The 24,241-nt window shown below is 39.8% G+C and overlaps 1 protein-coding gene across 1 annotated transcript in view; it reads left to right on the top strand.

The window, feature by feature from the left end:
- The first annotated feature begins 4,588 nt into the window (after nucleotides 1–4,588).
- The window catches only part of LOC115794277 (dynein heavy chain 11, axonemal), a 41,952-nt gene continuing 22,299 nt past the window's right edge, over nucleotides 4,589–24,241 (top strand). Inside the window, exons 1-46 of the mRNA XM_030749684.1 lie at nucleotides 4,589–4,804; nucleotides 5,177–5,320; nucleotides 5,420–5,613; nucleotides 5,701–5,890; nucleotides 5,989–6,088; nucleotides 6,181–6,392; nucleotides 6,538–6,759; nucleotides 6,862–7,029; nucleotides 7,172–7,288; nucleotides 7,380–7,517; nucleotides 7,957–8,072; nucleotides 8,177–8,372; nucleotides 10,913–11,020; nucleotides 11,143–11,538; nucleotides 12,042–12,374; nucleotides 12,835–13,089; nucleotides 13,193–13,362; nucleotides 13,444–13,666; nucleotides 13,787–13,903; nucleotides 13,996–14,082; nucleotides 14,169–14,327; nucleotides 14,543–14,626; nucleotides 14,755–14,913; nucleotides 15,034–15,156; nucleotides 15,363–15,485; nucleotides 16,005–16,229; nucleotides 16,311–16,402; nucleotides 16,482–16,608; nucleotides 16,901–17,053; nucleotides 17,152–17,385; nucleotides 18,926–19,057; nucleotides 19,340–19,500; nucleotides 19,717–19,873; nucleotides 19,978–20,123; nucleotides 20,199–20,315; nucleotides 20,399–20,537; nucleotides 20,714–20,806; nucleotides 20,888–21,082; nucleotides 21,166–21,243; nucleotides 21,356–21,488; nucleotides 21,572–21,699; nucleotides 22,011–22,159; nucleotides 22,259–22,409; nucleotides 22,511–22,642; nucleotides 23,068–23,241; nucleotides 23,834–24,038. Coding sequence (XP_030605544.1) covers nucleotides 4,589–4,804; nucleotides 5,177–5,320; nucleotides 5,420–5,613; nucleotides 5,701–5,890; nucleotides 5,989–6,088; nucleotides 6,181–6,392; nucleotides 6,538–6,759; nucleotides 6,862–7,029; nucleotides 7,172–7,288; nucleotides 7,380–7,517; nucleotides 7,957–8,072; nucleotides 8,177–8,372; nucleotides 10,913–11,020; nucleotides 11,143–11,538; nucleotides 12,042–12,374; nucleotides 12,835–13,089; nucleotides 13,193–13,362; nucleotides 13,444–13,666; nucleotides 13,787–13,903; nucleotides 13,996–14,082; nucleotides 14,169–14,327; nucleotides 14,543–14,626; nucleotides 14,755–14,913; nucleotides 15,034–15,156; nucleotides 15,363–15,485; nucleotides 16,005–16,229; nucleotides 16,311–16,402; nucleotides 16,482–16,608; nucleotides 16,901–17,053; nucleotides 17,152–17,385; nucleotides 18,926–19,057; nucleotides 19,340–19,500; nucleotides 19,717–19,873; nucleotides 19,978–20,123; nucleotides 20,199–20,315; nucleotides 20,399–20,537; nucleotides 20,714–20,806; nucleotides 20,888–21,082; nucleotides 21,166–21,243; nucleotides 21,356–21,488; nucleotides 21,572–21,699; nucleotides 22,011–22,159; nucleotides 22,259–22,409; nucleotides 22,511–22,642; nucleotides 23,068–23,241; nucleotides 23,834–24,038 — 7,471 coding nt within the window. The remainder of the gene's footprint in view (nucleotides 4,805–5,176; nucleotides 5,321–5,419; nucleotides 5,614–5,700; nucleotides 5,891–5,988; nucleotides 6,089–6,180; nucleotides 6,393–6,537; nucleotides 6,760–6,861; nucleotides 7,030–7,171; nucleotides 7,289–7,379; nucleotides 7,518–7,956; nucleotides 8,073–8,176; nucleotides 8,373–10,912; nucleotides 11,021–11,142; nucleotides 11,539–12,041; nucleotides 12,375–12,834; nucleotides 13,090–13,192; nucleotides 13,363–13,443; nucleotides 13,667–13,786; nucleotides 13,904–13,995; nucleotides 14,083–14,168; nucleotides 14,328–14,542; nucleotides 14,627–14,754; nucleotides 14,914–15,033; nucleotides 15,157–15,362; nucleotides 15,486–16,004; nucleotides 16,230–16,310; nucleotides 16,403–16,481; nucleotides 16,609–16,900; nucleotides 17,054–17,151; nucleotides 17,386–18,925; nucleotides 19,058–19,339; nucleotides 19,501–19,716; nucleotides 19,874–19,977; nucleotides 20,124–20,198; nucleotides 20,316–20,398; nucleotides 20,538–20,713; nucleotides 20,807–20,887; nucleotides 21,083–21,165; nucleotides 21,244–21,355; nucleotides 21,489–21,571; nucleotides 21,700–22,010; nucleotides 22,160–22,258; nucleotides 22,410–22,510; nucleotides 22,643–23,067; nucleotides 23,242–23,833; nucleotides 24,039–24,241) is intronic.

Below are 24,241 nucleotides of genomic sequence, written 5' to 3'. Positions count from 1 at the left end.
CAGTTTTTTTGCACTCGGCATGTATCAAGTATTAGAATTCCAGTTTGTCTTATGTATCTTCCAGCATAATTTAAGCACATAAGTATCTCAAATAAAATTATGAAATCATGTAAACTTCTGTAGTTGCTCAAAAGGCAAGCAATACTTTAAATCTTAAGAACCCTTTATGAATATTTCTTATGGCAGACTAATTTATTCACCAGCTGGAACTTCTACAAAAAGAAAGATGCATTTTTGGGAACTAAATTAGCTGCACTTTGAACTCATTAAGTCATGTGTACATTTTTGCAGACACATACAAATTTACTTTCAGAATTCATTTGTGCCTTTCTGTAATTTAATGGGAGATTCATTCACATAATAACTAATGTAAGTATGAATGAAATTAAAATATCCATCTATCCATCAAGCTACTGCTAGTTTTAGTGATACTCTTAGATGTTATAGTCATGTTACTGTTTGGCTGCTTAGAAAAGACATAACTAGTCATTTTTTTTAACAAAGACATAATCTTATATCAGTCAAAAAAAAACAACAACATGTGTAGTTGTAGAGTGAACCTTCTGAAAGATAACTCAGTTTGTGATGCACTGTTATTCATGCAAGAAACTGTTTGTGAACCCTGAAATTATCAGGATCTCCAACTTTATTGCTTATAAAATATGACACAAACACAATCTGACTAGACTTGAGGAACAATTCACAGTTCAGACTGGAAATAGCAAGTGAATCATTGTTACCTATATTTTTCTTACTTCCCAGGGCTTATTTGGAGTTAAATGTTGAAATTGCGAAAATAAAATTGTAGAGGTGACTTTCATAAATACAGTACTGTGCAAAAATCTTGAGCCATCCTTCATTTTTAAAAATATTTTTCTTCAAAGGGGCCAGGCTTTCTTGTAATTTTTGAAGTGATCTTGAGTCATAGTTCTCTTGGCATACTGGAGGTCTTTCAAAGTATTTCCTCTGGGTGTTGGCTGCTTTTTCACTCATTTTTAGTCCAGTCCTATAAATCATTCAAGGGTGAAAAAAGGCACTTAACTCAAAGGCTGAACTGATATTGTGTCTATGCATAACAAACAATTTAGGGATAAGGAAAGGTTAGGTGATGCAACAAGACAATGACATGCACACAACATAATACATTTTTTAAAGAGAGGAACAGTTTTTTTTTTTTTTTTTTTAGAATTCCAAACTTTGGGATAGGATGGGATAGACTTTAGTTACCTTGTGACCCCCAAATTAGCAGAAGAAAATGTATCTAAGTATGTATGTAAGTATGGAGGAAAGTTTTAATGTAAGTTGTGTTTCAGTACACAGAGACAGCTATTAGAACCGATTTTAGACTCAGACACAACATTTGTTTTGTCACCACTACTTCCCAGATTGACTACAGCGTCTTGATGGAGTGGCATTTTGTGATTCATCTTGGGAATCAATATAGAATCATCAACAAAACTCTTGACACTGTCAGTCTTTGATAAGGTGCTTCATGTTACAAATATTCCCTGTCCTATTTCACGGGACAGAAGACAAAATGCACATGCAGATGTCAGACTTTTATAAATGCAAGGTTTCAACATCCAGAATTTAAATGATTTAAAGTGCAGTAACAGCCTAATTAATAAAGAAAACAGATTATATATGTGTGCATACGTATGAATAGTTCCATAAGCAGGCAGTTGCAGCACAGACTTTGTGGTGGCAGACTCCACTACAGACGCTGGATAGAGATATTAGAAAGGCTAGCTCACCAGTATAACAAGCCATGGCAGGAAAATTATTGTGGTGGCAGGTACAGTGCAAGGTTTGAGCGTCACTGTTTCCTATAAGAAACAATTTTTGGTTGCTTGAGAGGGTAAAAGTGGTGCAGTCTGTCCTGAGCAGCTCCTGGATCAGAGACAGTTAATGGAAAGTAAAATAAAAAAGATTCTTATCTGTTTTTATATTTGCAGTGAAGCTACACTAGTTGGAGTAGAAGGATTCATTTATACTATAGTTGTGCTTGGAAAAATGTCCTGAGATTCTCGCCTTTCTCTCCCTCTAACTGTGATGATTATGATGATAGTTTTATGATCCTGCCCTGCTTTAGGCTAATAAGGTCTCTGGTCCTTAGCAAACTAAATGACTCATGTTCTCAACCATGTTAACATCTGTGCTGGATTTCAGAGTAAAATGAGTGTGTGGATTACATCAGAAGCCATCTCCATCTTAACTGCTTGAATGCATTGCTTTCCAACTTGTTATTATCACCATAGCAACAGGCAATCCCCCTCCTGTAGGTGGTCTTGTCATTGTTAGTGATGAGGTCCAAAATGGTAGTGCCACCTGCAAATCTGAGGAGTTTGTCTCACTCGCTTCTTCCTTTTCTGAAGGAACCTTCCCTCATCGTGGAAGAAAAAGCACGAAAAAAATGTCAGTCCACACAATGAAGGTCATTTCTAGAAATTATATCAACTGTCAATGCTGTATCTCCAATCTCTGATGTTTAAACTCTTTAAAAATATGAAACTTTAAGTATTCACAAATGTATCTGGATACCAGTCAGCTAATTAAAATTCCCAGGTACCCCCCCAAAATTACAATTTGCAGTTTAATTAAAGTTGTTTTAAAGCAGACAGACCACTAAGCTGCTCTGAATCTGGGTGTCTCTTGTGAGTGTCAGTGTCAGTTTGTGGGTGAAACACAAACACTCACCGGCCACTTTGTTAGGCACACCTTATGAGTAGTGGGTTGGACCCCCCTTTTTGCTTTCAGAACCATCTTAATTCTTCATGGCACAGATTCAACAAGGTGCTGGAAATATTACTCAGAGATTTTTGGTCCATATTGACACGATAACATCAAACAGTTGCTGCAGAATTCTGAACTGTACATCCATGATGAGACCACGTCTACTTAGATGCACTGAGTTGATGCCATGTGATAGGCTGATTTGATAATCGTGTTAATAAGCAGTTGAACAGGTGTACCTAACAAAGTGGTGTGTGAATTTACATGGTTGGACCCTGTTCCCCTGTCAAGTACTGAGTGCATGTTGTCTTTCCAGGCCCTTCAGATTTAAGCCAAGCCATGTTTGAATTACTGTACATTCCTATATAGTGTAACACTGCCAGAGTGTGTATTTATAGGTCATGGCAGACATACAAATGCTTATATTGGCTCTTAATGCCTTAGAGCTGTAATTCCCAACCAGGGCTATAGGCAACCTGGAGGGTAGGCAGTGGGGTGAGCTACGCTAATTAGAAGAAAAACAGAAAAATTAGAAATCAAAGTTTAATTAAAGAATTGCCAGGAACCCAGTAGGTTTCAGCAAAAAAAAAAAAAAAAAAGTTAGTAAATAATAATTAAAAAAAGAACCATGTAAAAATAAGTGCAGGTGAAAATATAGCTACCTGTTTAAACTTAAAGGAGAAACACTTGAAACTGGTCACTAGGTGTAAATGAAGCAATAGCTCGAAAAAGTGGACTAATAGTTGAAATAGCAGTCCAGTAGTTGTGGGAAAAAGACTCAGGCAGTTTGCTGACCACAAGCGTTAAATGGCAAGCAGAATGTAACTGCTGAGAGTAAGTGAGAACGCTGAAAGGGGTTCAGATCCAGTATAAAATGAGTACAAATGAATAAATTGATGACAGCGCGTACAGGCTTACAGTATAAAAACAACTAAAACACCGAGCTCACGTCAGGGTACAAGCTGTGCGAAGACACCAGTAATTAGTGTGGAATACAAATTAGAGTAAAAGAGACTTTGCTGTAACTAATACAGCTCCAGTAACTTTAAATAAGGTAAAACAGGATCCTCTGTTTAAAGCCGCTGACAGCATATCCGGGGGTGTTGTGTCAAAAAGTGATCGTCTGCCAAAAAGTGATTGCCAGAAAATGATTGTCCATATTTAAACTGTTGTAAATGACTTGCTGACCTATAATCTGTGAAAAATATGTCAAACATATATCTCGTGAATGATATCAAGTCATTTTGAGTAAGAAACAACATTTCTGTCACAAGGTAGAAGCTGCAATCAGTTTTTGGCAGCGACTTTTATATATTCTTTATTTATCAGGGTAAAAACTGTGATTGGCCAGATTTTAAAGCGGTATCTGGCCAAGAGGGCAGCAGAAATCAGAACAAGTATGACATTACACTCTATATAGATATTTTAAGTGACCAAAGAGGGCTGGATTTATTATAATGTATGTGCAATAATGCAGAGTCATAAACATACTTTAATAACAAGTCATTTCTTAATTTTATTTTTTATACTACACTCTATTCACCAATATAAGCAAAGACATTACACATAAAACCACATAGAAACATCAAAAATCACTTTTTGGCAGACGATCACTTTTTGGCACAACACCCGGCACTGATTGAAGGCGGTGGTGGTTACTAAGCAACAGAACGCTGAGCCGCCCAACTGAGCAGTTCGGTTCGGTCGTAGAAAAGCACATAAAGCAACTTTAAATCATCCCTGTACGAATTTAATGGGTAATTTAGAACTGCTGCAAGTTAAGTTGCCTTTTTTGGGTTTGTTTGTTTTTTGAACGCGGTGCGGAGCTAAAGCATGCCATCTTAGCAGCGTAGCCATGTCCGACGACAAAAATGTTTCTTCTTTTCTTGAGGACGACAGAGTAAAGTTTGTCGAGGGAAAAGTTTGCGGGCTGCTGCGACTTCACCGCCAGACATGGGAAAGAAATGCTGTGAGTGAAGAGCTTCAAACCTCTCTGAAGAACTTCTTTGAAAAGGAGTCTTTTATATTTTTCTCTTCATCCAAAAAGGGTTGTCTGGTCGCTTCTAATGAGGTATGTCTGTTGCAGATAATGCAGAGTCTCCTGTGTGTTTTTACAGCAGACATTATGATGTGTCATAGCAGGAAACACGCAGATATAATGATTGCAAATTTTCACTTGGGGGTAACTTTTTTTTGCTGTACTGTATGTTGATTCATTCTTACTGGGGCACTTCATTAAAGTGACTGATTTCCCCTGCAATTTTCCTACTAGACAAGTAAAATGTCTGCTTTGAAAATGTTGTGCATTCAGTATAATGCTGGCTTAGAACATTTAAACTGGACCCATCAACTAGCTAAGGTTAGGGTCCTCCTTAAAATCAAATGAATTTAGCATGAGTTTCCTTTAAAAGTCCTGTAAGATCTCACATTGTTTAAAACCCAGGTCCCATCAAATGCTAAAAATGAACAAATCTATATTCTCAAGAAGAGAGCTGATCCTATCACCACTGAAAACTGCAGGGAACTGTTGCTCTTTGGCCTTATGGCTCCATCACCCCTTCTGCAGCTGTCATGTGCAGTCAAACAGGTGATTGCCACAAGAAAGCTTTTTTTTTTTTTTTTTTTCAGATTTCTAATCTCACTTTATGGGTTCTGTGTGACTTCATTATATTTTTGCCTTCCCAAGATATGTGTTTCACTGCTGTCCAGCAACAAAAACCATCAGACTTGGCCAAGTCTGATATCTGAAGACATCCTTCGACATGTGGAATTCATGTGCAGTCAGTCATCAGTTGTGCAGGGACAGGTTGTGGGGAGAACTGTCCTCCCTGTTCCAGTAGCAGGTGACTGGATGGAAAAATCACCCAGCTCCTTTGAAAAGTAAGAAATCACACACGCGTGCAACATGATCTTTGGTACTGTATATTTTGAGTAAAGCTTTCAGCTTTTATTTTCTCTTTTCTCCAGGCATGCAAACTATGACAGGGCAGTAGCCCATGCTGTAGAAACCCAGGTCATCAACTGGACAAATCTGATCCAGAAAATTTTAAAGGAGGATTCATCGGACGTACTAATGGCGGGCTGTAACCCAGGACCCAGTGCAGAGCTGAAGTTTTGGGCATCCAGGAAGAACAACATAGAGAGCATTTATCATCAGGTATACTTCCTACCCCTCTTGGCATTCACTGAAACATGTTTTAATTTGTTTTCATCTCCTTCTACATCACTCTTTGCTAAAGTTGTAGCTTTTTGTAGCTTCAGAGTCCCATTGTTCAAAGGATGGTCGAGATGTTAGAAACAATGGACAGCAGCTATCATCCAACAGTCAAGGCCCTAATTGGAAAAGTGTGTGATGGTAAGATTACCTGGTGACTTTTTTAAAGGTGACACGCAGTGGTTTCTATCTTTACGGTATATTTTTTTTTTTTTGTTCCTCAAAAAATAAAGCACTTCGAGAAGCTGAGGACATTGACCTCCATCTACAGCCACTACATGCACAGCTGTCTCATTTGGAAAAGACAGAGTTTCCACTCATGGAAACATACATCCCGGCACTTTTTCACACACTTTACCTGGTTTGGACCAACTGTCAATCTTACCAAAGACCAGCACGCATTGTGGTACTACTGCAGGAAATCTGCAATCTGCTCATTGATCAGGTACGAGTTCTCATTTGAAATGCCTGTAGTTATGGATTTACATAGAGTGACACAGACAAACAACAAACTACTAGTGACAGTTGGTGTTACTCTATTAGCTGCTGGCATTAACCAATTGAAAGATTTAAAAACTTGTTCCCTGTAGGCTTCTACATACCTATCTGCAGATCTGCTACTCAGAGAGGATCCAGAGGAAAGTCTACAAATGGTAAAGAGAGTCATAAAAGTTTTTAGATGCTTCAAAGACAGTTACCAGACCCAGAGGGAGAGACTCACCAGCCAAGTGAAACGTACACCCTGGGATTTACCATCTGCTGTGATTTTTTCACGTTTTAACCAGTTCTTTAATCGTATGCAGCAGCTTGAGGTGAGATAAGACTTTTGCTTTATTACCCAGCTGTCACACTGGTGTTGTATTATCTGTGTGGCTTTGTTTCCTGATAGAATCATTTTTTTTTTTTTTCGGCAGGAATTTTTTGAAATCATGCTGGACTTTCAGAGGATAGGGAAGCTGGAATTTGGTGGAACTAAAGGGAAGCTCTACAGTGAGCATTCTGCTAAGATGCACAAAGAGTTCAGTGACCTCTGCCAAGCCCTGACACACACTAAAAGCTGCCCACTTGACTTGAACTCTCAGGTGAATCTATATGAGTAATTTTTTTGGCATTTATAATGATAATTAGGATGGGAAAACTACTACAGATTCATAGAGTCGTAATACATAAATCTACACTAGGGTCCGTGATTAAATACTGTTGACTTGTTGTTTCTCTCATAAGGCTTTTGAAAATGAGTATACGAATTTCAAGATATGCATTGTGGACATTGAAAGCCGCCTTGCCCACTTTCTATGTTCGGTTTTCAAGGATTGCTCAGGCCTAGAATCAGCCATGAAAGTAAGTAAAACAGTGTATTAGTGTGATGTTAATTGCATTATTAATGAAGCAAATGGTGAACAAAAATGACTCAAAGTGCTTTGGCCCTTAGATGCTAACTATTGCTGGACCCTTCCTGGAGAAAAGACAGATTAGACAGATATTCAGTCCCAACTTCCTTCTGCTGCAGCAACATTTCAGAGAAGAGCTGGAGACTTGTAAACATCTGCTTAAATCACAGCTCAATCAGGTACTCCAATCTAAACCGCATACTACCACCATGCATTCATTGCACAATAGATACTCTTAATTACCTCCGCCAAGGAGGTTATGTTTTCGGTTGCGTTGTTTTGTTTGTCTGTCTGTTTGTTTGTTTGTCAGCAGGATTACTCCAAAAGTTATAACCGGATTTTGATGAAATTTTGTGGAGTGGTCGGAAATGACAAGAGGAAGAAGTGATTAAATTTTGGCGGTGATCCGGATCACGATCTGGATCCAGGAATTTTTTTTAAGGATTCTTCACTATTGCGGGATAGGGGGTTATTGTTGTCTGGGAAAGATGAAAGATTATTTCACAGTATTTAGATACATGTATTACAGCGTCAGTGACCCTATGGCCTTGGTGGAGGTTTGCGCTCTCTGAGTGCTTCTAGTTTAATTTGTTTTCTCCGTTCTCACTTTGTTTACAGATGGAGAGTAGTCTGATGAAGAACATGGCACACACATCTGGGGCTTTCAAGTGGGCAAAAATGCTCAGAGAGCGCATTCAAACACCATGGGAAAAATTGAGATTACTGTTTGGCAAGTCAGTAAAAAATTAAAATTCATTTCATAAGTTGCACTGATTACTTTGAACAAGCACAAGAGTTTTTTTTTTTTGTTTTGTTTTGTTTTTTTTTATGTTTCCAGATCTACAGAAGGTGCAGAGATGGTGACTGAGTCCAGCATGTACATGGAGATGTTGAATCTACTAGACCACTATGAGGAGGACATTTACTCTGACTGGTGTTGTGGCTTAGAACAGACCTGCCTGATTAACCTGAACCAGCCACTTATCTCCAGAAATCCCTCCTCTGGCCTGATTTCAGTCAACTTCAATCCAAAGGTAACTCTTATCATGGAAATATGAAAGTGTTCACATTCCAATGCTCAGAGGTACCCAGCATACACTTTGAGTGAGAACATGTGGTGTCCCACTGCCAAGATGCCCTCAAAATCCCTAAAAACTATCTCAAAGAATACAATCAAATGATCCAAGAATCAAGTTCATGGCTGGACAATTACTCATTGCCTCAAGCTTCTCATCATACTGCTGACATAGTTTGTAATAACTATAAAATTGTGGTAGAGGAAGAAGCACAGATTTGCAGATTTAGTTATTTTATTCTTCAGGGTTTTTTTCTTCTGTAAATAGAGACAAAGTTCTCTTTGGTAGGTGTCGATGTCATCACAACAAACCACATTGTCGCGCTGGCAACCTGATCTGTGTTGATGGTATTGTTACTTCTATACCTGCCCCCACCACCTACTCACAGCTCAACAGTGTTTATGCTTTTGAATACCTGCTCTCTCAATAACAAAGCATTACTTATACATGACATCATCACTGATAGTAATATTGATTTTATGTGTTTAACTGAGACAAATCAACGGGACTATCTTACACTCAACCAGGTTACTCCACCAGGCAGTCAGTATATACAGAAGCCTCGCTCTTCTCAATGTGGTGGTGGGCTTCCTGTTATACATTGTGCTGATATCGCAGTCAAAGAGCTGCCAGTACTTTCTCTCACCTCTTTTGAAAGGGCTGTTTTTACATTGGCTGGGACTATGCAGTTATCTTTGTATGTCCATTGGCTCCCTCCACATTCCTCTGTGGGAACTTCAGTATCCATATTGGCTCTTACAACTGCCCTTGGCTGTAGAATTTTTGTCACTTTTAGAGTGCATTATCCACCCTCTTTGGTGACCAGAAAAACCTCCATAGAATGCTCTTTTCTGCCATAAACCGGTTACTTCACCTCCTTGAGGTCCCCCCACCACTCTGACGGCCCCATTCTTTGTTCCAAGTTCCTAAACTTCTTCCAGGCCAAAGTGGACTCAATCCACCAACAGCTACTGTCATGTGCAAACTCCCTCCCATTCTTATCCCATCCTAATGGTGTTTTCATTTCTCTTCCATTCTTGCCTCAGCATTGCCTCTCATCCTTCTCTCCACTGGACAGTCTTGAAGTTACTGAGCTAGTCATCAAACCTTCCATTCACCAGTGAAATGAGGAAAGAGTGGTTGCTGTTCAACTACAGCAACACACCTCTCCATGAGCTTTCTGAACCCTTTTAATCTGGCTTCAGAGTACATCACAGCACCAAGAATGCTTTCATCAAAATCACAAATGACCTCCTCATTGCTGCAGACTCTGGCCACGTCAGCATTCTCATTCTCTTGGACCTTTCAGCAGATTCTGACATAGTCTCCCATTCCATCCTCCTTAATTGCCTATCCAACTATGTTAGCCTCACTGGTGTAGCCCTTTCCTAGTTTGAGTCTTTCCTTGTTGCCAGGACACACTGTCACCTGGAGAGACTCACGTTCTTCCTCTGTTCAAGTCAACCCAGGAGTCCCTCAAGGATCTGTTCTGGGACCTCTTCTTTTCATCATTTACATGCTCCCTCTTGGCCAGATAATTTGCCACCATTGGCTGAGTTTCCACTGCTATACTGATGATACACAATTGTATCTCAGCACAAAACCCACCAGTCATGTCCCTTTTTTGTCCCTTGTCAACTGGTTGTAAGACATTAAAGATTGTATGTTAACCAATATTCTCAAACTAAACAACAATAAAACTGAACTCTCAGTTGTAGCTCCCAAGTCATTACTCTGGAAACTGGTTGATCTGCACCTTAATGTGGATGGATACTCCATCTCACCAGCTCCAGTGGTTCCCCACCAGGATGTAATTTTGGACTCCACCCTCTCATTCTCATTGCATGTTAAATCCATCTCTAAAACTTCTACCATCTAAAGAACATCTCCAGACTCTGGCCAGTGCTCTCAAACGCTGCAGCTGAAACCCTCACTCATGCCTTCATTTCCTCCTGTTTGGACGACTGTAACGCTGTCCTGTTTCCTCTGCCTATCAAAGTCCTGAACATGCTGCCAGAGTTCTTACCCGCCAGAGTTCTTACCCATACTAAGTCCTGGCAACACTCTATCCCCACCCTTTTGCACCTCCATTGGCTCCCTATAATCTACTGTAAAATCCTTCTTCACACCTACAAATCCCTACATGCTTTTGCTCCCCAGTATTTACCTGATCTTCTCCTCTCCTAGACCCCATTCCAAATTCTGCATTCCACAGATTAAGGCTTACTCTCCATCCTTCACATCAGACTGCAGTCTTTCAGGGACAGAGCTTTCAGTGCGGCTGCCCCTCTGAGATCTGCAGTGTCCCATCTCTGACATTTTCAAAAAGCACTTGAAATGCCACTTATTCACTGAGGCCTTTGGCCACTGACTTTTGTGTGTAAAGCAAACTTGGGTTTCTTGAAAGGTGCAATATAAATCAGATATATTATTATTATTATTATTATCCCACTGTGGCTTTGTTGTTAAATTAATCAGTATTGTCTTTCGCTTCTCAGCTGACTGAGGCCTTAAAGGATATGAAGTATTTTCAGACTCTCAGCAGTGAGATTAACATACCTGCAGCTGCACTGACTGTTTTTGAGAAGCGTGACATGTTCACAAAGGTATGAAAATGCATGTTAGAATAGGGGTTCATTTACACACACGGTCACCTATCTAAGTTAACCATCAATTTATTTTTCTTTACATACCCTAAATGTATAATTTTTTTACATGTATTTTTCAGTATATGAACAGTTTGCAGCTGTTAGTACAGTGGTACAACAAGCTCAAGCAGACAGTGTTAGAGGTGGAACTTCCTCTCATCAGAGCTGAGCTGGAGTCAGTAAACCTGCAGCTGTTGAGAGCTGAAACCAGCTTGACATGGCAAGACAAGGACTGCTGGAGCTTCATCAGCGACACCAAGCACCTTGTACAAGACCTTGTCTGTCGAGTTAATAGAGCGAGGGCAAACTGTGATGACATTCAATCTGTGATGAAGAGATGGAGCAAACAGGCCATGTTTTGCAGAAAGGACAACAAGAGAGGTTCACTCATACAGCTGGAGGACAGAGGAGACTCATTCAGGAAGCAGTACAGCTCCATGAAGAAGGATGGAGAATTTATACACGAGCGGGTGCAGGTGTGTGTGGCTAGATCTATGAAGAATCACTGATGCATTATAGATTTTCTGTGAGTATCTAAGTAAGCACATGTAGGTTTCTGTTGGTATGGTTCCAAAACAGCATTTTTCTCGATCTAATTAAAACACATTGAAGTTTCTGTCCAATGACAATTTGAAACATTGTTTAGTTACTTTTTGTTCATTTTATTTAGATCCTGAATTTGTGTGTAGCTCAATTAAACATTATATTAGTTTCCTTATGATAAGATGATTAAATATGATAGCATAGATCCAAATCTAACCTCTGTATGTCCTGTATGTTCATCTAACATGAATTTTTATAGTACATGGTCCAGAGTTCTTGGGAAGCTATTAAAACCAAAAGTAGTCTAGTTGCTGTGGAACTGATAAAAAACCTTCAAGACTTAATCTGACCTCATGCAGTACCCTGAAAATCATATGAAATAAAAATTATTACAAGCAGAAGCTAAATGTTATTCTATTATTCTACATTTAATCAGGAGAACATGGTTCTTTTCCATGCTGATCCGGGTTCAGAAGAGTGGCAGTGCTACCTGGAATTCTTGGATGAGATGGTGGTTGAGGGGCTGTTCGGCTACGTCAGTCACTCGCTTCATTTCTTTTTGGAAAACATGGAGCCAGGCCTGAACAAAACTCCTCTCTTTGAGGCTAAGTTGATCCTAAACGGCTCAAACATTACCTTCTGTCCCTCAATGAAGCAAGATGCAGGAGATAGTCTCTATGAACTGGTAGAGGGGCTGGTTGCAGATATATTCAAGAATTCAGTGAATATCAGGAGAGTGGCAGCTCATCATAGCAAGGAGAGCTATCAGGTACACTGAATGTTAACATAGGCTTCTTATATGCTGAAATAACTAGGAAATCTCTTCTTTGCTATTCTTGAATATAACCTGTTAGTCTTTATTTGTGTTCTTTCTTAAGTATTATAAAGTTCCCAGTGTTGCAGACTTTCAGTTTAGACCTTAAATATGCCTTTACTAGAGCAAAGAGTACAGCTTAAAATAGATGCTGTCCATAAAAGACAATAGTCTTGGAGTCCTTATTGTGTTATAAGTTAAGTTACCTCCAGGATATTTTCAGTTTCAGTTTATCTTCAGAATTCCATATTTATACATCGCTAAATTTAAAATTGTTATACCAAGTCACCCTTCCTCCAAGAATGAAAACATTTATTTTCTTGCTGTACTAAACTTGCCAAACTCACTGTAGTGTATTCTTCTACAAATACTACATACCCCTGATGTTTTAAGTGATGTAATATAACCCTTACAGGATGTAATGGATGACATGCTAGACTTGCTGGACCTGAGACAGGAAATAATGGATCGAGTGGAGAACGTCCAGAAGAAAGCAATAAATTACCAGACAAAGTTTGATTGTTATACTCATCTGTGGCAAGATGACAGGGCTGGATTTCTCAGGCAGTTTCTCCTGTATGGACATGCACTTACATCAGAGGAGATGGAAGCCTGTAGAGCAGATGCACTCCCTGAAAATCCTCCTACAATCCACAACTTCAAAGAACAGGTAAACTCTTTGAGTTATATTTTTCCAATACATGTTTTCCAATACATGTTTTCCAATACATTTTTTTAATATTGTTATGCCTGTTGTGGTTTGAATTTTATAGATCGATTATTATGAGGATCTGCATGCTGAAATTTCCCAGCTTGAAGACTTCACAGTTTTTGATGGGTGGTTTCGGGTGGACATCAAGCTCTTTAAAGTCAGCCTTCTTAATGCAGTAAAAAAGTGGAGCTGGCTCTTGAAAGAGCATCTCTTGACAAATGTCACTAACAGGTAAAATTTATTTCTGCATGGATTTTCTGTTCTGACCAAACTGTAGGATCAGTTGTTCTCACTGTAAGCTTTCCCACTCAGTCTTGATGAGCTGCAGAAGTTCATCCAAGCTACTGTTGAAGGGCTAAACCAACCTATGACTACAGAAGACCACCGTGGCTTTGTGGAAGTGATGAGTCTCCTGTTAGCTGTAAAGGACAGAAAGAACACCACTGACGAGATGTTTGAGCCTCTTAGAGAAACAGTAAGCCTCCTGGAACAATATGGTGTGACCATACCAGACCAGATCTACTGGCAAATGGAGGTAGGGAAAGAGTCAACTACAGCAATATAATAATAAACAGCAATTTATGCACAAAGAATCAAAATATATACATTACGTGCATTTTGATGCTCCAAGTGATAATTAAAATTCTCTGTACAGGAACTTCCAGAGAAATGGGGTGGGGCTAAAAAACTGGCCTTAAAAGTGAGGCATGAGGTGGCACCCATGAAGAACGCCGAAGTGATGGTTTTACGAAGACAGTGCATGGATTTTGAGGTGACAATATGAGAAAAATAACAATGCACAATGTGGAAACTATTGTAACGTGCATTAATTAACACGAAATGGGTATCTCGTATTTTTTTCAGGTGAAACAAACACAATTCAGAGAGATGTTCAGAGCAATGGCACCCTTCAATTACAACGCAGTGAATCCCTACATTAGTCTGGAGAAAGTAGGTGTTTAACCATTCATGGATTACAGGATTAAGACAGCATTCTGTTTCACATTTTCGGGTGAGATCTGTCATTTTTTTTGTAGTCGGAAAAAGCAATCCGGGATGTGGAGAGAGACGTAGCAGAGCTGCAAGAGGCTGCAAACCTTTTTGATGTTACTATTCCTGACTACAGAGACATCAAGCTCTGCAGACGAGAGATTACGGTTCTCAAAGAACTGTGGGACATTGTTGTATATGTGCAAGTATGTAGCTCAATCTGTAAACTATACTTAAATGTAATTTTTCATGTGAAAATGAAAAATAAAACCAGGTATCTGTCTCATCACCCTACCACAATACCCCAGGAACTAAATGACTTGACCTGTCTGTCTGTCCTCTTATACCCTGCAGCCTCTAAATGTCCCCATTAAATACCCTTAGCCCACTGACCCCTCTCCATGTGTCTTTATCTACACAGAGCAGTGTGGAAAACTGGACAATGACCAAATGGAGGCAGATAAATGTGGACCAGATGGATGCAGAATTGAGGAGGCTTGCCAAGGTGAGGTCACCAACAGTGCTACATCACACCAGCTCATCTCTCCTGCTGTCTTGCTGTCATGCACCATTGCTGTTTGTAACAGATGCCCCTAATAACTAATTATGTTTACCTACCTTCTGTTTGTGTAGGACATACGGAAGCTCGACAAAGAAGCTCGCGCATGGGATGTGTATTCTGGAATAGACCTTTATGTAAAGAACTTGTTGACGTCACTGCAGGCCGTGAGTCAACTGCAGAACCTGGCAATACGAGAGCGTCACTGGGTGCAGCTAATTAGAATAACACAGGTGCATAAATCCATAAAGCAGAGATCTTGCTGTAGGAGAGCTTACTGTATATTTTGTCTTGCTTAATAAAAATGTTACTTTTTTTTTTTTTTTTTTTATCATGACTGTTTTTCTAAATAGATGGACTTCACTGTGACAGATAGCACCACCTTGGATGACCTTTTGGCTTTGCAGCTCCATTTGTTTGAAGATGAAGTCCGCAACATAGTGGATAAGGCAGTCAAAGAGTTGACCATAGAGAAGGTTTTTCTTCAGCTATAAATACAAACATGTTGACATCTTCTGCTGAAGTATTTTTGAATTTTCTAGCTAGGAAAATTTATCCTAAGAAAATGAAAATGCAGAAATGCAAGTATACCACCAGGCGTTTTTGTGAAATGAGTTCATTGGTAAACTTATATTTGCTGTCAAACTTTTCATCAAAATACAATCCATTGTTTTTGTTTCAGGTTGTAACAGAAATAAGTCAGACGTGGACGTCAATGGAGCTTTCATATGAAGAGCATTACCAAACCTCTTTGCCATTGCTGAAGTGTGATGATCAGCTTATTGAAACTCTTGAGGATCATCAGGTAAGATGTCTTTAGTTACTGTAAGTGATTTTACAGAGCAAGAGTTTGTTCTCAAGATCAGCTGTCTGTGAGAAACTCTGATAGTTAAGTGCTGAATAGAGATGAGATTGCAGACGTGCCATCCCCATCTGAGTGTCTAATAGCACAGCTGAGAGTAGAAAGGTCCCTATTGAGTCCCTAGATTTATAGCTGCTGGAGAACACAGGGCATTGTTGCATCGTGATGGTCTTTGAACATGTACACCAGATGCACTGGGGGGGGGGGGGGTTACAGCCAGCAATTAGAATTCTTGCCACTTTTGTGACTCCATCTTTGTTTAAATAGTTTCCCTGCCTCACTTTTATATGGCTTAGCATGCTGATGAGGTGGAGTGTGTTTACAAATAGAACTGATACATGCAAGGGTGTCCAGTTATCAAGATATGGCATTTCCTTGAGATAGATTGGGTTGCAATCTGGTGTACTTTAATTTTACATTGGAGCACATCCTCAATGCTTCTTCTATTTCCTTACTCACAAGGTTCAGCTCCAGAGTGTGTTTCAGAGCAAGCACATAGATCACTTCCTGTACCAGGTAGTGGAACTACAAAAACAGCTGACTGTGGCTGACTCTGTGCTGACGGTCTGGATGGAGGTCCAAAGGACATGGGCATACCTCGAAAGCATCTTCAAAGGCTGTGACGACATTTGCCAACAGCTGCCTGCAGATACACATCGATTCAAAGCAATAGATGCAGAATTTCAGGTCTGCATGTACACGCAGTTTGTGTAGATCTGCAAATTACATTGTCGCCATTGTAAACATGGGGATTTTTTGTTCTTTCAGGAGCTAATGTTGAGCAGTACCAAGATTAAAAATGTCATTGAGGCCACTAACAAACCTCATCTATTTGAGAAGTTAGAGGATCTCCAAAAAAGGTTCATGCTTTTTTCATCAAACTTTAGTTTTACTGTTGAAGGATTTCTACTTACTATTCCTCCTCTCTCTTTCTGACAGACTGGCATTCTGTGAAAAAGCTCTTGGTGAATACCTGGAAACAAAAAGACTTGCATTTCCACGCTTCTACTTTATTTCATCCGCAGACTTGTTGGACATCCTCTCTAAAGGAAGTCGACCCAGAGAGGTAAATTCAGTACACTTGGCTTTCATTTTGGGGCCCGTTGTAGCTCAGGATGCAGAGCAGGTTGTCCACTCATTAGAACATCTGTGCTTTGATCCCCGGTTTCTCAAGTCTGCACGTTGAAATTTCTGTGGTCAAGATAGAAGGTGCTTAAAGAATAGAATAAAGCAGAGTATGAATGGGTGTGTGAATGGGTGAATGTATTTAGTATTTAGTAATAGTATTTAGCCTGTGTCATTATTGCTGTGCTCCATTTATCATGTTGTGTGCACATGTGACTGATTGTCTTTCACAGGTGACTGTTCATCTCTCAAAGATTTTTGACAACTTGTCCGATCTCGAGTTCAGCAAAAACAAACAGCTGAGTAATCCTAAAGTTGCTGTGGGCATGTACAGTAAAGAGAGGGAATATGTCCCATTCCAGACTGAATGTTTCTGTCGTGGGCCGGTAAGATCATATTCATTATCAGTGCATGTGAATTATCTATCACACATCACAAAATAAAAAAAACAAAAACAAAAAAACAAAAACAAATTTCACTTTAGGTGGAGGCGTGGCTCACTCATCTCGAGGAGTCCATGAAGGAGTGTGTCAGGGGTCACCTGTTTGAAGCCGTGTCCATGTATGAGGACAGACCCAGAGAGCAGTGGATTCTCGAGTTCCCTGCCCAAGTTGCTCTCACTGGATCACAGGTCTGGTGGACTAACGATATGGAACTTGTGTTTAAAAGACTGGAGGAAGGATTTGAGTCTGCGCTAAAAGACTACAATAAGAAGCAGGTATGATGAGTTAACTGACAATTTAAGGTTTCAGTTTAAAATGCAGCTTTGCAATAAAAAGCTGTCACTGTTTGTCATGTATTAATATTACATAGAGTCTGTTTTTAAGTATATTGTGATGTTTTTGAAAAAAGCTGTGTTGATTTGATATGTTGTTGACGCCATAATGTGCGGCATGTTTAATGATCTGGATTATATATATATATTAGGGGTGGGACTCGATTAAAAAAATTAATCTAATTAATTAGGAGCTTTGTAATTAATTAACCGAAATTAATTGCATTTTAATCACATTTAAATATTTAACGTGATAAATATTAATTTAAGTTTGGATGATGAATGAATCAATATACATAAGCTTAAACTTCAAAATTTTGTTCATTTTCCCACCAGTCTACTACACAGACCAACGAAGGGTGGAAGTGCTCCTGTGATAAGCAAACTCCTGAAATTAAAGTTAAGCATCATAACTGGATAGATTTATTCAACATTAATGTCTCACTTAATATAGTTGGAAATTAATCATTAGCTCAGCTGTATTCCTTGATGTTGTTATGCTTGTTTTAACAGCTTATTTTGAATTAAAGACTTAAAATTAAACCACAAAAAGGAGAAAAAGTTCGTTCTCCGTTTAACAGCTGCTTTTACACAGCTGTGCTTCGCACTCACGGTTGCTAGGCGACATGAGCTACGCAGAGGTGAGGGCAGCTGATATGAAGGCTAGCTGCTCACTTCTGGCCTTTGTGGTGTTCGTGGGCTGCAAAGGACCCATCTACGTGGGCCGGGTCCTTCGCTGGATGCGGCCCCTGAATTTGGACATCGTGCGTCGATATAATCTGTATGCCTGGAACTCGTGCACTGAGAAACGTTCCACGGTGCAAATTGCGATTAAAATGCGTTAAAATTTTTAATTCGTTATTTTCCCCGTAATTAATTAATCAAAATTAACGCGTTAAAGTCCCACCCCTAATATATATATATATATATATATATATATATATATATATATATATATATATATATATATATATATATACACACACACACACACATACACACAGTGTCTGTACTGTATATACTGTCCATATGATCTGACCTGAGGTGGGCTTGTGGAGCCTCATGGTGGGTTCTGCTCACAGTTGTTTTATCACTCTTGTCAGTTTCATCAGCACTATTAAAGGTTAACATGTCCTTGGCTGCTGTTTGAATAATCTCTTTCTCTCCCATCAACCCACGGCATTGCATTGATTGGATCTGCTGTCATACAGGAACAGGAACAAATGATTTCCAGTTATCTTTTAGTCAAGCAAGAGGACAAGACTGCTTTCGATCATCTGTAAAGTACACATTCATGTAATGCCTGTGAATGATCTGCACTGATTCAAGGTTTAATGATTTCAAATGATCAGCAGGACGAGTAAGGAAACTTGAATCGGACAGTGTTAATATCAGATTGAGGGGATTGATCTCTTATGAGGGGATTGATACGCTGTATGAATTTATGTTTTTGTTTGCTTTGAACCTGTTTTCCCCTCCACAGATTTCTCAACTCAACTTGCTGATTGGCATGCTACTTGGAGAGCTGAGCTCAGGAGACAGACAAAAGATAATGACTATATGCACAATTGATGTCCATGCCAGAGACATTGTTGCCAGCCTCATTGCTAAAAAGGTTCACACAACTGAATCACTCCTTGACATCTCATTTTAGTCTGATTGAGCTAACTTTGGCATTATGGCAAGTTTTACTCATACTGTATGTGTGCAGAACAAATCATTCTCTTTTTTTATTCATTTGAAATCATTTGAGCCTGAATTTGAGTAACTAATATTATAACATGGCACACTCAAGAGTACAATTCCTAATTCCTTTAAAGAAAATAATTATTTCATCTAAATAGCTGCGTGGAATTTTTCATTGATGAAGTTTGACATCAGCCGTGTGTGCTCACAGGTCACCACCTCACAGGCCTTCCAGTGGCTTTCCCAGCTTCGGCATTACTGGAATGAGCAGCATCGCCACTGCTACATTAATATCTGTGATGCTCAGTTCATTTACTCTTATGAGTATCTTGGAAATACACCACGTCTGGTCATCACTCCTCTAACAGACCGGTAACTTCTTCTCCTTCTTTCAGCTGATCATCTGTCTCATTCTGTTCCTAGCATCCTCCTCTGTCACACCAACCCTCTGCATGTCCTCCTTTACTACATTCATGAATCTTCTCTGTGATCTCTACTGATGCTTATTAGTTTTTACTCTATGCAGACAATACACAAGAATAAACATGGAAAAATTTGCATTCCTCTTCATGCTATTGCACACTGTAGGTGTTACATCACCTTGACACAGTCGCTCCACCTGAACATGAGTGGAGCCCCATCGGGTCCTGCTGGAACAGGGAAGACTGAGACCACTAAGGATCTGGGCAGAGCCATGGGTGTCATGGTATACATCTTCAACTGTTCTGAGCAGATGGACTACAAGGTGTGACGTTCAGCACATCAGAGCCACTACTTTTGGTCAGTTTCATTTAGAGGGTTCAGTAAACATATGTTTTAATGCTGAATTTCTCTTTTGTTTCTGTAAAGTCTATTGGAAATATCTACAAGGGTCTGGTGCAGACTGGAGCTTGGGGCTGCTTTGATGAATTCAATCGTATCCCTGTGGATGTTCTGTCAGTTGTGGCAGTGCAGGTTAAAACCATTCAGGATGCCATTCGCTCTAAAAAGGAAAGGTGAGTAATTGGAGAAGTTTACATCATGCTAATGTTGCTTTAAAAAATAAGTTAACATTGTGCTTCTCGTCATAGGTTCCTGTTCCTTGACAGGGACATCGTCTTAAAGCACTCAGTTGGGATTTTCATCACTATGAACCCCGGCTATGCAGGGAGAACGGAGCTACCTGAGAACCTCAAGTCTCTCTTCAGGTGAGAATGATGCACCCACCTTCTTTATAATATGTCGTTACACAGCACAGAGTTTACTGTGTGCATTGTCTGTCCTCCTGCAGGCCCTGTGCCATGGTGGTGCCAGACACTGAACTTATTTGTGAGATAATGTTGGTGGCAGAGGGCTTCCGTGATGCTAAGCTTTTAGCCAAGAAGTTTATCACTCTGTACACTCTCTGCAAAGAACTGCTCTCCAAGCAGGTATGAGTAGAGTGCTGTTATATCTCAGATTGTTGGATTAGAACAGAGGGCACTAGTAATAAATCTTTTCAGATTGACTTCAGGAGCACAGCAAAGCACGAGGCCTTTGTATGATTTATGATGGGTGTAAGTGTGGGAATGCACGTCTTTACTTACTTTTCTCATTTGGTTTTTAGGATCACTATGATTGGGGTTTGCGTGCTGTCAAGTCTGTTCTGGTTCTGGCAGGGGCATTGAGAAGAAGAGACAAGACAAGACCAGAGGATCAGGTGAACGGATATGTGCATTTTATCTGATTGTCATATAAGAAAGAAGCATTTTCTTATACAAGAGGTCACACTGATACCTAGGTGCTGATGCGTGCGCTGCGGGACTTCAACATGTCTAAAGTTGTGACAGAGGATGTGACTGTCTTCTTGGGACTGTTGGGAGATCTGTTCCCAGGTGTCGAAGTAGAAAGACAAAGAGACTTTGAATTTGAAAAGGCCATTCGAAAGACCACACTGGATCTTCGACTGCAGCCTGAGGAGACATTTATCCTCAAGGTTTGAGACAAATCTGCTTATACCTACCTTAAAAAAAAAAAGCCAAGCATTAAAGAACTTTTAAGCACCTCTCCTTTTGTTAGGTGGTGCAACTGGAGGAGCTCATGGCTGTACGTCACTCTGTCTTTGTTGTTGGAAATGCAGGGACTGGAAAAAGTCAGGTTTGATATATATATATATTTTATGTCTCATATACTGTGTAAATAAATACTCAGCTTAATTGGTAACATAAATATAACTTGTAAAGTACTGACTTTTTTTTTTAATTTACAGATATTGAAGGTTCTCCATAAAACCTATGTAAACCTGAAGATGAAGCCTGTGTGGAATGATCTCAATCCAAAAGCAATAGACAGAGACGAGCTGTTTGGCTTCATTCATCCTGCAACTCGAGAGTGGAAAGACGGTAAAAGCAAGTGGATTATAAACTGGAAAGCAAAACTTGAACATAAGGTCCAGATTTCACTCATGCCTTAATCGCTGTGCTAGGTTTGCTTTCATCACTGATGCGAGAGCAGGCAAACATCTCCCACCGTGGGCCTAAGTGGATTGTGTTGGATGGAGACATTGATCCGATGTGGATTGAATCACTCAACACAGTGATGGATGATAACAAGGTACCTCCCTCCTGTTCACTCATACGGTATTGTACGACACATAGCAACCAAGGTGGTATAGATAGAAAAAGATGTTTCTCTCCCCCTCTTTCAGCAATCACCTCCTGGAGTGTGAGTACTTGGAGGTTCTTTTCCAGAGTAATGAATCATATCACAGTGATCTTGTGCCTGCAAAATATTCTAAAGCAAGTCTGTCAAACCTGATGAGATATGGGGGTGTTTTCTTATCGTTTGGGTCGAGTCTTGTCCATCGTATTGGCCATTCAGATGTTGTGGTATTTGTGCAGTTAATGTTTCATAATCTCTCTCAGGTCCTGACTCTAGCCAGTAATGAACGTGTGGCACTTACCTCATCTATGAGACTGGTGTTTGAAATCAGTCACCTAAGAATGGCAACTCCTGCCACTGTGTCCAGAGCAGGCATCCTCTATGTTAACCAACAGGACCTGGGCTGGAACCCGTGAGTTATACAGAATCTAAATTAATCACATAATGTCAGATAGCTTTTTGGTGGTATGCCCTTTTTGTGTAATCTTCTGCATTTTGTGTTGCTGCTCAGGTATGTTGCCAGCTGGATTGACCAAAGAGAACGGCAGACTGAAAGGGCCCACCTCACTATACTGTTTGAGAAATACGTTCAACGCTGTCTGGAACAGATGAAAAACACTTACAAGACGATCACTCCCATTCCAGAGATCTCTATGGTGCAGGTGTGTATAACACAGAAGCATGCACATTGCATTTATTTCTTCTCTTGCATACCTCTACTGCCAGAAAATTGCAATATAATAATACATTTCTTTTCATTCAGACACTCTGCACTTTGCTCGACTGCCTTCTAACACCAGAAAATATTCCTTGTGAATCCCCTCGTGAGATCTATGAAACCTATTTCACCTTTGCCTGCATCTGGGCTTTCGGCGGGGCCCTGTATCAAGATCAGGTATTGATATATCAAGACATTTGTGTCATGTTATAGACATTCTAGTAACTGTAAAGATATTCTGGCTGCATGAGCTTTGACATGACAATAACATGCTCTGCAGAAGTCTTTCATAACAAAACTAATCCAGCATATGCTTTATTTCTTGGTATTTCTTGGTATTCTGTGAAAATTCAAAAATTTTCACAGAAAAAATATACAACTGAACACCAAGCACAGTTAGACAGTGTTATTTTTAATGCTCATTGCAATAGTTTACTTAGTTATAAGATTTTCTTTTGCTTTTTCTAGTACTTTTATCATCTTTTCAAATTAAAAATACAGGGTACACAAGAACAAGTTTAACTAATTTTCACTGATGATGGATGGCTGTCCCAGTGACATGAAATTGAACCATAATATTGTATATTTCGCAACTTGTCCAGCTCTGTGATTATCGAGTGGAGTTCAGCCAGTGGTGGACCAAAGAAATGAAGACGGTGAAACTGCCAGCACAAGGGACAGTATTTGACTACTACCTTGACCATCAAACCAGACGGTTTCTGCCCTGGAGTGACACCGTGCCACCCTTTGAAATGGACATCTGTACACCATTACAGGTAAGGGCATACAAGCTACTGTAGTGCAGGGAGAGTAGATCCTTCAAGAAGGAAACTTTTCAAAGTGGTTTTGCAAATAGTTACCTTTACAATCAAAAGAAGCAGCCGCCTTACAGAAAAATAACCAAAAATGAACAATGCAGTCGTATTAAAAATGCATGTATGCCTCAGTGAACATAATAAGAGAGGGTAAAGTCACATCCTGAGGTTATGGCAGGGGTGCTAGAATGGATGATAGGCTTGCCACTGTGTCTGATTACCATCCAGTTCTCCCTATACCAGACTGTGTGGGGGTGAAGGCATGAGCAACAAGGCTTGAGCTATCACCCACGCTCTTTTGTCTTTCTTTATGCTCCTGTGTACAGCTGTGAATGCTCCAACGGCTCTTGCTGAGCCATAATTAGTGGGGTTTTGTTCTGAGCAAATGATGCTATTATGACAGAATAGTTGTGGCGTTCTGGGGAAATACAAGAAATTATAAATCACACACAATTCACTGAACACATGTCTGTCAATAAATCACACTCAAAGAAAGCCATAATAAGCATGTATGTTTCTGTTCTGTGTCTTCCTGCTGTTTCTATGATTGCAGGCTGTTCTTGTACACACAGCAGAGACTGTGCGTCTTCGCTACTTCGTGGACTTGTTGCTTGAGCGGAGACAGCCAGTGATGCTTGTGGGGAACGCTGGAGTGGGAAAAACTGCTCTTGTCAGGAACAAGTTAGACTGTCTGCCAGAAAGTTACATGACCACAAAAGTACCTTTGAACTACTACACTACCTCCCTCATGTTGCAGGGTGAGCGGTGTTTTTGATTGTTATGTGGGGCAGAGGAGCACATCAAGCAAACTGCAGCACCATCTACTGGCAATCATTAGTTTCAAAAATGTTAGAATGGGAGAAAACTTTACTCTCATTTATTATTTCATCATTACTGTAGTCATAAGACAAGTTCACATTTCCAAAGATGATTTGATTTATTCTATTATTTTCTTTGTGTG

This window comes from Archocentrus centrarchus, chromosome 16, assembly GCF_007364275.1.
Source record: "Archocentrus centrarchus isolate MPI-CPG fArcCen1 chromosome 16, fArcCen1, whole genome shotgun sequence".
Lineage (NCBI taxonomy): Eukaryota > Metazoa > Chordata > Actinopteri > Cichliformes > Cichlidae > Archocentrus > Archocentrus centrarchus.
This window is presented reverse-complemented; position numbering and strand designations above follow the sequence as displayed.